Below are 14,160 nucleotides of genomic sequence, written 5' to 3' on the forward strand. Positions count from 1 at the left end.
CTTGTCTGTGGGAAACCTGGCAAAGTCCTTTAGTCAAGGAATGTTTGATTCTGCATCTTCTCTGTGATCCAAGATAGTTAAAATCCACCACCCAGTCTTTCCCCTTTATCCTTGGGTTTGTTTTTATTTCTGAATTAGGAGTGTTCACCTGACGTGAGCAGCCAGACGTACCCTTACCTTTCAGCAGGTGTCCCACCAGCGCAAAGTTAAAGTTGGAGTTGAAATTTAGCCCAACAAAATGATCCATCTGCTTGCAGTGCCACTCCAGCGGCCTCCTGATCTCCATAAACACCTCTTCTGGGCTCTGACCCGGCAAAATAAAACACAGGAGCACCTCATTGAAAGTTACTCATCAAACCTCAAGTTGGTTTGTTGTGTTGGTTTTTTTGTGTTTTTTTTTTCAAAAAATAGTGACAAAAAAGTCATTTTACGAGTTTCCATGACGATAGCAAACATGCCCTTGATTAGAACACATCAATACAGTTCTGTTCCAGTTTAGAACAGAGTAACAAGAGCTCCATCTCTACAGCTTCGATTGACCGTTGATATTAACGCAAGTGAAACAATTTCTAATGCAAATTTCAGTTGTAGTTGGTTACCACTGCCCGTGAGGACAAGGAAATTTTCTTCTTTTGTACCAGCTCTAACTGCTTACACAAACTACGGGTCAGTCACTGCCAGTGGCCAGCAGTTACCTTGTCGTTGAAGACGCGTAGGCTGTCCAGGGTGTGCAGGTTCTGCTCCAGCAGGGCCGTACCAGCCGAGTAGAGGTTGACTTCATCGAGCTGCAGCACCGCCATGGCCACCCAGAAGAGGGCCTTGTGCATAGGGGAGTCCTGGAAGGGAAAGGAGAAACCACAACTTCACTTTCAAGGCAGTTCCTGTGGGTCAAAGACAAGCAAGACTGATGCATCCCTGTCCTTCCTGCAGAGGGTTCTGTCCTCAGCTGCCCTGGTTCCACCAGGACAGATGGACACAGGAACCTGTGGTCTCAATGCACTTCACAGCTCAACAGCAGAATGCAAATGAATTTCAAGCCTTTCACCTGCCCCGAACCTGTTTCTTGTCTCTCATACTCCCTCCCGTGCTCAAAAACCGTCAGACGCGTATTGCCCTACACCAGGCTGAGCAGAAACGGGTCTTTTGGTATCAAGTGGAGAGCTGAGCTGTTGAAAACAGATCACAATTCTGCACGTGCAACTAGCCAGGCAATTCCTTCTCCAAATCGAAGCAGCATTATGCAGGGAGAATTGGCATTCAACAGATGCTGGAGCTCTTAAGCAGCTGATTTTTCTAGGAACAAGTTTTATTTACTAACAGTAAACTGTTGAGGCTCTTCACTAATGGCGTATCCATTGGCGTGCTGATCACACAACGGACATGAAAGTACCACACCGATGGCCAAACTCATCCCCAATCACGTAAGAGGAGCAGTTATTACAAGCCATGATCTGAAAGGCGTAGATTGGCCATCAAAACATTTGAAAGCCGAGACTGAAAATCCTTTGGGAAGAATGATGACGTGGCACAGCCTTTGCCCATTTCGCTCTGGCCCAGTTTGAGGAAGCAGAACGTTCTAAAGCGTTTCTGATGCCGTCGTCCCACGTACAAACATCTGACGTTCCCCATATGGAGCACTTTCGAGCGTGACTCATAGCAGTGAAGCATGAACTTCAGATACCACAACACTCACTCACATTTTTGCAATTATACCCATAATTATAATTTTCATTTACAAAATATGTTCTCTGTTTACTCTAAAAATCCAGTTGTTTACCTTATTGAGAAGAGGCTGCAGCTTGGTGAGGGCTATGACTGTAGCTTCTATTAGAACTTGGCTATTGTAATTATCAGGGCCTTTTAAACAGCTCTCAAGTCCCTTTTAGCAGGAAAAAAAAGAGTAATTAAAAATAAAACCATAATTAGATTTTGCTTTGTAAAATGAAGATCAAAGCTCTAAACAACAATTGTTGCTCTCAATTAGTTTACAAAGCTTGAGCTCATTTTAAACCAATTCTCAAGGCCTTTTCCAAATGGAGATTTACAGACGTGATACATGCACTGCTGAAAGCACCTGCACAAGGCGTGTTAAAAAAGTAAGGGTGCAGGACAGGGGACAAGAATTACCAAACAGCATCTTCAGATGCTCTTCAAATAAAGTTTATGTCCATAAAACTCTAATAAAATGCTTAAAGGAAATGTTTTTAGCACACTGTTGACTTGCTATGGAACACAACTCTCTTTAGAAAATATGGGACGGCATTTCCAAGCGAGGCAAGTCTGTTCCGAAGTTTTCTTATAGGAATGCCCTGCTCTTTACTGTATTTATTTATAACACATTTGGTTATTAACTTCCTTTAAAAAAAAAGGAAGTTGTGAATCATGTGCATGCAGCTAATGCCTTCACAGAAAATTTCACAGTTATTTAAATACTGACTTCTGGATCAATCTCAGTGTCTCCAATTTTAAACGCAGAATTGAAAACTACTGTTACTCCAGAAGTCGCAGCCCTGATGAAACTTATTGCCACCAAATCAACTGAAGGCACACGGGTCTATTACCTTGCTAAGAATCCGGATTATTTGTTTTATTTGTCCATGAGACACACGTTTACTTATACAGCCAAAGACAACAAGCGCTCGCGGCTGCAGGGATGGGTTATACTGGAATGCAAACCTGCGAAGAAACAGAGAACACTATATTGAACAAATATACCACAAATGGGCTGTACAGCAAGTGAGGACTCTAAATAGAGCACACGGGGGGCAGGGGTTATGTTTTGAGATCCACAACATACTTTTGAGCTAGTTCTGTCCACTGGTCTAGCCACTTGCACGTTGGAATATCCCTCATACAGGCCTAAAAAGAATTATATTGTTGAATACAAGTAACATCAAGAAAAAGTCTTTAAAATTCAGAATGTGCCATTATTTTAGTTCTCAGAAGTCAGTTAATTAACTATTGATTACCCTTTCACGGGAGGTACCTCTCACTGCACCCCTGCCCGTGGGAAGCGTGAGCAGAGCCATTTCCTTTGCCTGGAACCACGTACCTCCATGATCTCCAGCAAAGCCTCGGTGACAGTCTCCAGGGAAGTCAGCGCAAACGTCTCCCTCTCATAGGACCCAGGCGAGAAGGACCTGTCTCGGTAGCTGGATCGGAAGGCGATGACAGCGGCCGATTTCACTTTGCTGATTCCAAACAGCAGATAAAATTTGGGCAGAGAGAACTCGGTCAAGCTCAGCCTTAAAACTTGCTTGGTCTCCTCTGTTGAAGAAATTTTTACGTATTAGGTTGAAACCACTGAAATTCAATCCACATTTTCGACACACTGAGGCTCACCCTCCCATGAATACAAAAGTATAATCCTCCTATAAGTCACTCTGCACATTCCAACACACTTTCCTCTGCTGTTTGCCCAAGGATGCCCCAGGGGCGGGTGCTGCACAGACCGCTGGGGGCTGCCTCCGGGAAGATCTATTCTAAAAACAGGTAGAAAGAAACTTGTGTAAAGGTGTGATTCTGTGAGACTTCTCCTGATGCGGTTCAGGAAATGGAAACCAGGAGGGCTCCTGCTGTGAAATACCAGTGGCACTGGAAGTTCAAACCGCAATCAAATTCTGCTTTTGGCTCTGGCACCAAAATGAAAAAAGCCACTTAAATGAGAAGAAAATGACGGCCCTGCCACAAGCACTGCATATTTTTACAATTCTGAACTTTCCGTTCATTTCAGTGTACTTCAAATTCAGTGTCTGAACAGGAAGGTTTGCCTTCCTCTGTGTGCCAAAGCAAAGCTTTTCTCTATACATATATGTGTGTGTGTGTGTGTGTATTCACACACTCGCTCTGTTGATATATATAGATATAAAATGAGCTTTCACATACTTTAAAAAAAGACAAGATTACATAAACTTTTAATTTATTTCTGCACAAAATCTAGCCTGGTTTTATACTGTACTGCCGTGGTAAGAAGTGACAGCTCCATATTTGCTAATGCCAATTATTTTAGGGCTGCTAAAATACAGCAGTATGCAAAAATACCTGTTTTAACAGTATGGCTTCACAATTCCCTTATGTAATTGATATTTTTGTTACCACATTACGCAACCATTCGAAAGATGCACATCAGCCAGTTTTAGCACAGACGTATTTTTTCCTTTCTCTGCACTACAGGAGCTTCCTGGCACTTACTTTCTTCTCTTTTTCTAAAACCCGTCATACAAACAATTTACATTATGCACCTGCTCTAAAACACAACTCCAATATTTCTTAAACGATCTATGGAGCAATCAGAAAATCTGAAAAAAACCTCTTACCGCTGAAGTGAAGCTGTGAACAAGTGCAAAGAGAATGGATGATGTTGATGACGAGCCCGTGAGTGGAAGCTCTGAGAGAAAGGGGACCAGTGGCCACCAGTAAAGTAACCACGTGGAAGAGGTAGGGGAGATGGGCGGCCACGTCCAGGGAATTGTTAAAGGAGAGCATCAGCATGTAACGGGCCAGAATGGCAATATCATCCCACATCAGGTGCTGCTCCAGTGTAGGCGTCGGGGACAGACAAGTCTTGTCGATGATTTTACACATCCTTCCAATCACCTGGAAAGAGAACAAGCGTCTCGCTTCACTCAAACAAAGGGCACAGCTCAGAACTTCAGTAGGAACAATTTAACACTGGAATTATTCTACTGCTTAGAACCTGTTTTATCATAGTTTTCACATTATTGCCTGTACTGAGTTATCAGAAAGCATCTCAGTGCCACATTGAAATTATTACAGAAAAGGAAATTAAGGCAAAGAGGGAACTCACTTTGCTCGAAACCAATTTGACATTTCCAGAAGCCAGTGCTACCGCTGTGTCTGCCATAACCTCAGCCTTTATGGAGCCCAAGCCCCCCGTGGCACTGGTTTTGATGAAACTGTCCAGCACGACATCAAGGAGATCTGTTATCTGTCAGAGAAAAAAACATCCTCTTTAATCAGTCAGATTAACTTTATTTTTCCACAGTAAACCAACTTTTAAATAAGCAATCCTTCATTTTTCAGTTGAAGATGCATAACTGGAATAAATTAAAGCGCCAGTTTTAGTCATTTGTTATCCTTTTGGAAAAAAAGTCTAATGTAAAAATTAGAAGTATAAAGATTAATAGATTAATTCCATCAGGTTTTACTCCAAATCAAAGTGCTTCAGAACTCTGAAGAAACTATAATCTGCTTATAAACAAACTGCAATAAATTATGCAGAATTTGTACCTGTCCAAGACTTCCCCATATCTTGGCTTGAATGGAAGGATACATCTGTTTTTCATTTATTGTCATCGTTATAAGCTTATCGAGAATAGCAGTGACTCGCTGGCGCTTGGCATCATCGTTGTGTTTACAGAATCGGACCAGATTGGAGAGCCAGGGCGTCATGTACTCCAGACAAAGGTGTTTCAGTTCAATACCTGAAATAAAAATTCACTTTGTAACGCAGAATCAGCACCGGTCTCTATTGGTAAGTAAATAACTAATTGTGAGCACTTTTCAGTTTCATTGTCTAAAATAATCACTATCAGAGCTGAGCAAATAACACTGGGCAAACAGATAAGCTTCAAAAAGAAACATACTCTAATAGTGACATCCCAGAAATGCCTGTAGGAACCTGGACAGGAGATGATGGTATTTTAGTATCTTATTAGGAGACGTGACAAAGACGTACGTTCAGTAGGAGGGGGGACTACTGAAGATAATGTCTTTTTAATCTGGAAAATGTATTCTGAACAGCTTCCAACAGTGAAGTCAGAGCTGTGTTGTCTGGGAAAAAAGGATGACAAAAGCAGTGCACCAGAACCAGATCTACAACTGAGATACAACGAACCTGAAAAGATGAATTTTGATACGACTAAAGAACCCTGTAACGCCTCTGGGTGTGTACCTGCTGGAGTTCAAAGCTTCACGATCATGGACCTCAAATTTTGATTTTTCTCCCGCAATGTTCTCTACTTCTGCTGAACCAGTAACAGCCTGAGAGAGATCTACCCAAAGGACTCGCTGCACAAAACCAGTAACAGTGACAGGAAACAAATCTGTATTGGGATCTCTCGGAATGAACTTAATCCTCTGAACAAATGAGATGTCTAGTAAAAAACTTGTTTTAATTTCCAAGTTTAAAAGGCCATTGCCTTTGGTGTTTTGTTTTTTTTAAATTTACTTCATGAGAAAGGAAAGAGCACATTCGAACGGGAAAAGCAGCGGGTTTGCTCCCACAGATGCCGTTCCAGTTTGTGGAACTGCCCGGCGTCGCAGGATTACACAACCCGATTATTAAGAAACAGATATAAATGGATAATCTTGAAAAGAGCTAAAAGGGCTCTAAAGCAGCACTCGCAAGTTAAACTGATTGTGACTCAGTAACACGAGGAAGCTTAATTGCCTAAGCCAGACAGCTGCCAGCTGAAATCCCATCAAATTCCCGGTTAGCGTTAAGGAACACCAGCGTTACTTACTAGATTTGCTAAATCCCGAAATACACTCCTCCAAGAACTCTAAGGTGAGGTGCGGTTCGTTAGCTGCGAGAGTCTTACTAATAGATACAATAAATAGCGTGTTGTTGGCAGGAATACACAGACCTGAAGTTTCCAGTAACTGGCCCTCAATCTTTAAATTAAAGGTACAGGTTAAGGCACAGAGAAGGTTATAGGCAGCAGACCTGTAACAGAGCAAGCAACGGGACTTGTAATAGTTTTCTTGTACATTTTAAAATACACGCATCACAGCAAGGCATCACAGCAGTACTAATGACATTTTAAAAATCAAATCAATCCTGCTACGTAAGAGATTCCATCTAAATCCTGAACGTTCTTCCCTGCACCAGTTAAGATTCAGAGACAATGTTTGCCTTAGAGACATGGAAATAACTCCTCCGCTTGCTTTAAAAAATTTCTGGTAAGGTTAAAGAGTATGCTTGAAGGACTCTGGACTGGACCTCTCAGAAAATCGTTCAGTTCCAGGAAATTGTAAGTATTTCCCGGTGCCGGGAGAGCCCCCGAGGGCCAGCACCCAGGGGGAGACTTCCTGTCGGGAGCCAGGAGCAGCTCCGAGAGGTTTGGCTCCCAGGGGACCAACAGTAAACTCAACACGTGAAAATCAAATGTACCTCTCAAACATGCACTGCAAAGCAGAATATTTCTCCTTGTAAAGAGAAATTAAGCTTCCTATACGCCTTCCGTTACCCTGACAGTCTGTCTTCACCTACAGAAACTTTCTTTACATTAAAAAGTACGTTTTATGGAGCTGTGTTGAAAGAAAGATTGTTTTGTTCAAGAGGGATTCTCTAACAGTACGAAAACCTCGGAGAGAATTGACTTTTTTGACCAAAGCTAGTATCAATTGGAACGGTCTGTACCGCAGACTGGGGTCGGAGCTGCCCAGGTTGAGCAGCGCGATGTTCAGGAGTGTCCCAGGGACGTCCTTCGGGCGGATTTTGGTGTGTTGGGGGATGGAGTCCGGCTGCGACAGCTCCCACCGCGTCCGGATGTGAATGATGGACCTCACGATGGCTTCGCACTCCTGGTGCATGAAGGTGAGCGGCGTGCCTTGGTTGGCGATGGTCAAGGTGAACTGGTTCTCATCAACAAGACATATTTCCTCAATTTCAGAGGCATAGTATATGTCATTTAGAAACACTGTTTGCCCCAGGACTCTTGTCCGCTCTGCTGACGTCACCTGCACAGCCGTCGACCCAACCTTTCAAGGAGAACAAAAGTGGTTCAGCACCTACTGTCAGCAATACAGCGAGAGAAGAGTCTAACAATTCTGATTTTATAAAGATAAATGTATGAAATTTATACTTCCTAAAGAGGCATACTAATAAGTTGTGATTTCTCCTCAAGACAGGAGAGAAGAATTAAGAGCCAGTAAAATCTTATTCAAATCCTTATAAAAATATAACAATTGACTAGGAACAGTACTGAAAGACTTACTTTAATAGAAACTTTGGTGTCTTTGTGAGCCAGTTTGAGAGCATTGTGAAATACTTTCAAGTCCTCCTCCAAAGCCAAGGTAGCCGCTGGGAGCTTCTGCTGGTCGTGTTCGATGTGCTCTGCCAGCTTCCCTGGAGAGTCTATGAAAATAAGCCTTTTGCTTCCTTTCAGACCTGTCAAGAGCCTTTCATGGTATTTGGTGTATTCTCTGACCCAAGAGTTACAGTTATAAATAAAAACTGCTGAGACATTTTCATAAGCGAAGCCTGGAAAAACTACAAACCATTTAGAAAGAAAGTCTGTTTTAAAGCGGTTACTGGGCCCGGCGTGCGTGAGGTCCACTACAATTTCGTATGGCTTTGCATAGTATGGCTTCAGCGTGAGCAGCACGTGGTAGATCAGTAAATCTCCGTTGATCTGACCAGTCTTGAATCTGTAAGAGAACAAGACAGACATCGTTGGGTTTGTATTTTAGATCCCCATTACACATTCTACTGTGACGCTAAACCAGAGTGATCTTTCATATAGTTCTAAAAAAAAAAAAAAAAAAAAACAAAAAACAAAACAAACCCCATGGATCCAAAGTATCAGCGCTGGACCAGCGGCTACTGCTCCTGTTCCATCACGGCTCACACGCCACCTAAGTCTGGTTCCCAGAACTTGACTTGGGATTTAACTCAGCGTCATTTTGAAGGGCCAGGCGACCTACCACAGCCCAGCAACCCCCAGGCAGACGGGAGGTTCATTCAACCAAAAGGGAAAACAAAATCCCTGCTGGAGACCACCGGTGCATCGACTGGGTCAAAGCTGGACTACATGGAAACAGCTCGGAGTTTCTTTCAAAATAAAAACAAAGCGTAAGTCCCTCAAACTAACTTTTTAACCTCTCTAGAGATTCAAATTGTATCTACTTTTATATGGGGAAAAATAAATGCATTTGAGACGTCATAATTAAGACTAAATAAGCATCCACATACCAACTTGTTCAAAGGCTCTCAAACTCATTCCATTTGCTACACACCACAGCGCACTAACGCTTGGCGGAATGTTTCTAAGAATCGTCCATCCTCTGAGGATCTGTCTACAAGATAACTCTTGCCAGAAAAGAGTTCAGGTAACATATAAATATTAAGAATCTTTTATTCTTATTTAATGATTCTCTGAATTTTATGAGACCGGACAGTGATTTGCCTACACCGAGTCCCCAGAGTTAGCAGAGCAGACAAAATTCTCCTACGAAGAATAAATTAATTCTTAAAATTAATACAAATCAAACTCAGGAGCAGCTGGTGAACATGGAAGGTATTTTTAATTACCTGTCACTGCTTCAAGCTCACGTGAACTCAGCCCTTTCAAGGCAAAGGAACAGCCGGGGGAAGAGCTCCCAAAGCCCGTGAGCAGGTATGGAACTGTGAGTGCGCTGGGACACGGCTCCTGGTGACACCCCAGGTAAAACCCCCAGCGAAGGATAACGGAGGAGATAAACTTCATGAATGTGGAATATTCGTCTGCCAGAGAGACTTTTTTTTTCCCCTTGTGCTACTTCCTGTTGTTCTGAGAGCTATTTTGGGCAAGTTGGTGTTTTTCCCCCTCTACCGTGTCATGGTATAGTTGTTACAGAGAGGAAGTGTGTCATCTCTGTGGTTTGAGTTCTCCACTTAGAGTCAACGACATGTCATTTCAGTTACAGATTTGCTTAAAAAATACCAGTGTTGCGTCAATCTACTTGCTTTATGGTAATGGTTGTTCGCATCCTAAGAGCAAGTATATGCACAAAGACTTTTTATTGTTAAAGGACTAAATATCCGAAAGACTAAGTTTCTTTTGAGTACATCTTGGCAAGGTAAGTACACCTTTTCCTTCTCCTATTTTAAGTTTCACTTCAAAGTTTCTTAGATTTTGTAGAAAAGTATATGCAGAAGTATTTTAAAGAAGGTCAAGTAACTGAAAAATAGTAACAATCTGTAAAAATATTATCTCCAACCGAATTAAGGAAGCTGATATAACTGTATTTTTAGTAATGTTAAAGGTTATTGATATTCAGACTCCAAGGAATTGGCAGTGACAGTCGCTGCCCAGCCCTGTTGTTCCTGTATCGCAGATCCCACTGCGCAGCGACAGACGAGCCCATCGATACCCACGCGCAAGGGCTCAAACTAAAAAGAAAAAAAACCAGTTCTTTAATGATCAGTTCCTTTGTTCTTACCATTTTAAGCAAAGCCCTTAACATTAGTTTGTTTATTTTTAAGAAAAGCACATCTGGTCTAGGACACCACAATTAATACCAGACTCGCTGTGCTCCTGCAGGGAGCAGGCAGGAGGAGATCTGCAACTCTGGGACAGTGACATTAGACGCTGGGGAGTATCTGTGCCAGCAAACGCGTTTCTTTATGAGAAATGTTGTGTTTCCAAACCAAAAGCTTTGCTGGTTTTGCTTTTTTTCCTTTTTAAAATATGCTCCAAGACATCATCCAGGCAACCTTTACCATATAAAGATAAATTCAACCTGAGCTACAGTTGATTACTAAGATGGTTTCTAGTTCAAACTTAACCATAAGGATTCACCCCAGAATGGAGTTTAATTCTATGCTATGGGTGCATCGCAAAGTAAGAGATAAATATATCTTTCGCTGCTCCTTCGTTACGCAGGGAGAGACGCCCGCGGTCTGCTCCCTGGTTCCGCTCCAGGCGCTTCCCATTCTCCTGGGGAAGGGCAGCAGCAGGAGGGGCTGCCTTTGGGTATCACGAGACAGGCAAGTTCTCCCTCTGATTTTTGGGGAGCAAATATACCAAAGTTCCTTTGCAGGCATGTTGACTTCTGACTAGGATAAAAGAAACACTGTTTGGAATACTTCAAAATTACCTATTCTTACAAATTTACAGTTATGCTTTGTTACCTTTACAGTAAGAGCTTCAAGGACAAATGTATTTATCCAAACAGCACCATTGCTTTTGGTCATTCTCTATAGTATTTATATTTGAACCAAATGTAGACTGTAACGTTCAAAGGACGCACGTTGTTCTGTTAATAGAGACGGGTGAACGAGAGACATCTGGATATTGAGCCTTAAGCTCTGGCCATGTCTCAGACGCGCAGCCCGTCCGAAGCAGCAGCAGAGAAGCGGTGTCACCACTCGTCTGGTTTCTCACTGATATTTTGAGGTTATTATCTCAGTACCAGACTGACCTAAAGATCAGTTTCCTGCCCTACAGACAGATTCAATAGGTACAAAATTGCATAGCACACAAATGTGAGACAGAACATACTTTGCATAATTATCTCAGGCATTTTAAACAAAATGTCACAATCTGTAGCATATTTGGGCGAAAAATTAGAGAAGTACATTTGTGATAAATAGCTGTTTGTGGAATACAGCAGAAAAATTAGAGAACAAAGATTTTCCTAGGCATTTCTGAAATCCTCCAGACAGCTGTGCTGTCTCCAGAGTGCTGTCACTTACAGGAACAGGTCAGATGAACGTTTTTCACTTGACCATCTTTACCAGGATGGTTGCACTTCCCGCACTGAGGGCAATGCAGGCGGGTAAGCAGCAGTGATCTGTGAACTTCACCTGGGTTTCTCCTTTCACTGTGTAAAAGCAGAAGTGATGAGTTTACAGCTGCAATCGGGTCAGCTTTAAAGAGGAGGAACCACGGCCGAGGAGGAACCGCCACTGAGCCCGTCTCTGCGTCACGGAGCAGTCTGTAGGAAACACCTTCCCTTCTCTCTTTCTCTGTGTTCTTTTGTAATCTTCATATATCTCCTATAAACCTCAAACTGTCAGAAGTTGGAGACAACCTCTTCTTTCAGAATACCAAGTACTTGAACTCGTCCTCCTACATCCACTAAAAATGAGGTCAAGTTACTTTTTTTTTTTTCTTCCCATCAGAAAGGCTGCTGCCTGCTATTCCCTGCGAAGTCTGACTCAATCCTCTGAGCGCCAGCATTTGCTGAACTAATACCATCATTTGTATTTTTGCAGGTGACTAAACAGGAAGATGAAGACAAAGAGACACAGTAAACCACACTTGGTTTTCCCTGTCGTGATAATCTTTTCTTGGTGTCTGCAAACAAGTGCAAACCACACCGATTATCCCAGGGTTATAAATGAAACCTGGAACCCCATCAGCCAAAACCAAAGTGGAAGCCAGAATGTAACAGAAGCCAATACAAATTCTCCTCTGAGCATCAATTTCAGCAGCAAAATGACTACTTTCAAAACATGGACTAGTACCCTGCAATCCTCATCCTCCACAACGGCCCCAAATTCAACATCTTCCCCCACCAGAAGTGCTGTTTCTGCCGCTGGAGGATCCAGAAATACCAGCAAACCCAAGAGTACAATGACAAAAGAAACATGTGAAGACAATAAGTCTCTTATACTGATTTGTTTCACTGTAATAGCAGCGCTCGTGCTGATCTGCACCTTCTTATTTCTGTCGACAGTCGTAATAGCAAACAAAATGTCTTATCTCAAAAAAACTCAGCAAGGAAAGCGTCGGCCCAGGAGCAACGGTGACATTCTGGCAACCAACAGCTTATGGCCAACGGCGGCCGGAACCTGGCAGAGGATGCCTAAGGAGACAGCGGGGACTGAACTGATAATGCAAGACTTTATAGCAGGGAGGAAAACCGAAGATGGAACTACTGAGAAACTCACTAAAGAAACAGATAACAAACAGGAAAACAAAGAACCAAGGTCCCACAAACCCATTCTAACCAATTTTGTAGTTGAGATTTAACTCCCAGTCAGGTAAAAACTCATCTTTTGCCTTTTTTAGATCATTAATATGAGGCAAAACCTTAGCTTTCAAGTAGCAACATAAATGTTAACACAGGAAAGCTAAATAGAGATCTTAGGGGGTTTCCGTTCAAGACAGCGGAAACGCTGTAGCAACTTGTAGATGTAGAAGGGAATGAGATTGTGTTAAACAGCTTTTTGTAACTAGTGTCAAGACCGGCTTTACAGCTTTTACCAGAAATGATGGTGATAGAAGCTCAACAGGATAAACCGAAAGGACTGAAGTTTGCCCATTCTCAAAGATCATTAGGAGGAAAAAATAGGACAGTTAACTGTCCTCTAACAGTTAAAAATAACTATTCCATACCAGGAGGTGCTACACAGCCGCATCCAGGTTGGGATTTTAAGAAAACCGTAACTCAGACACAACTTCGATGCAATTACTGTACCAGGAACTAATCTCCCTCAAAACGCCCTTACTGTTTTTTTCATCAAGGACTTCTTAAAACCAGCTCAATACCTTTTGAACCAGATTGAGATTTGAATCATATTTATTGTGTTTCAACTTGGTGTATGAATATATGAAGTTTGTATTGTATGTTAGACTATAAGAATTTGTTACCTCCAATAAACAAACAGCATCGGCTTTTAAGTAACTTGACTTACGTGATACTATTTCTCCAAGTCAAAATATTACAGAAAACATTAGAGAAGGCATTTTGGAACACTATATTCCTATAACATTTGCCGTCGGTCAGTAGAGGTCTCCTCTGATGAGGAGCTGTGATTTCTTGCACCACAGAAACACCCACAGGGAAACACACTCCACTTTGTCCGAACACAACCGATCACTACATGCCAAAAACTTCTTCAAGACCCACAACAACTTTTCGTTTCTTTATTCCCATAGAGACCAGATTTTTCCCATATTTCTGGGGAGATGTCTGTATCTGGCCCTCACTACAGCAGAGCTTTGTTATTTTAAGGAAACACAAGAAGTTTTTCACAAGCTGTTGGGTTTAAAGAAGATCTGTTGCACCATGGTTACAAGAGTTAAAACGGAGAGTGACAAAGCTCCAAACATCCCCTGCACCTGCAGCAAACATTTTTGACACAAGAGACAGTTGTAGGAGTTTGAACAAATCAGGACACGGGGCTGAATCCTCAATTCACCTTCCATTACATCACCCACAGCCTTAGCTGGAAGGGCAGGTCGAGAAGCAGCGGAAAAGGACAGACGGTATTCAGGGGAGCCAAGAGAGTGCAAGATCTAAAAACCAAACCCCAAACATACAGCTGCCTGTGACAAAGGTGGTTTGTGCAGTAAAGAAGATAAAGTTGGAAGGAGTTTGCAAGCTCAGCCCGGAACTGGGAGTCATTAGAAAATAAATTCATTAGAGACAGGACAGGAAAAAAAACCAAACCAAAACAAACCCCAACTACAGGGCAAATTCCAA

The 14,160-nt window shown here is 42.3% G+C and overlaps 2 protein-coding genes across 4 annotated transcripts in view; one reads left to right on the forward strand and one right to left on the reverse strand.

Moving 5' to 3' along the window:
- NF1 (neurofibromin 1) overlaps positions 1-14,160 on the reverse strand; it is an 83,727-nt gene that overhangs the window by 13,123 nt on the left and 56,444 nt on the right. For all 3 annotated transcript variants that reach the window (XM_074160814.1, XM_074160813.1, XM_074160812.1), the window contains 12 exons: positions 7,962-8,394; positions 7,385-7,725; positions 6,486-6,688; positions 5,251-5,444; positions 4,808-4,948; positions 4,317-4,596; positions 3,053-3,267; positions 2,798-2,859; positions 2,562-2,676; positions 1,778-1,879; positions 696-836; positions 178-304 (listed from right to left, as the gene is read on the reverse strand). In XM_074160814.1, coding sequence (XP_074016915.1) covers positions 178-304; positions 696-836; positions 1,778-1,879; positions 2,562-2,676; positions 2,798-2,859; positions 3,053-3,267; positions 4,317-4,596; positions 4,808-4,948; positions 5,251-5,444; positions 6,486-6,688; positions 7,385-7,725; positions 7,962-8,394 — 2,354 coding nt within the window. The remainder of the gene's footprint in view (positions 1-177; positions 305-695; positions 837-1,777; positions 1,880-2,561; positions 2,677-2,797; positions 2,860-3,052; positions 3,268-4,316; positions 4,597-4,807; positions 4,949-5,250; positions 5,445-6,485; positions 6,689-7,384; positions 7,726-7,961; positions 8,395-14,160) is intronic.
- Positions 11,961-12,704, forward strand: EVI2A (ecotropic viral integration site 2A). Its single transcript, XM_074160839.1, has one exon. The coding sequence runs from the start codon at positions 11,961-11,963 to the stop codon at positions 12,702-12,704; it is 744 nt and encodes a 247-aa protein (XP_074016940.1).

This window comes from Numenius arquata, chromosome 18 (assembly GCF_964106895.1).
Source record: "Numenius arquata chromosome 18, bNumArq3.hap1.1, whole genome shotgun sequence".
Taxonomy (NCBI): Eukaryota; Metazoa; Chordata; class Aves; order Charadriiformes; family Scolopacidae; genus Numenius; species Numenius arquata.

Bases quoted from the DNA above. Each gene is read 5' to 3' on its own strand.
- EVI2A (XM_074160839.1), top strand. From the start codon at position 11,961: ATGAAGACAAAGAGACACAGTAAACCACACTTGGTTTTCCCTGTCGTG.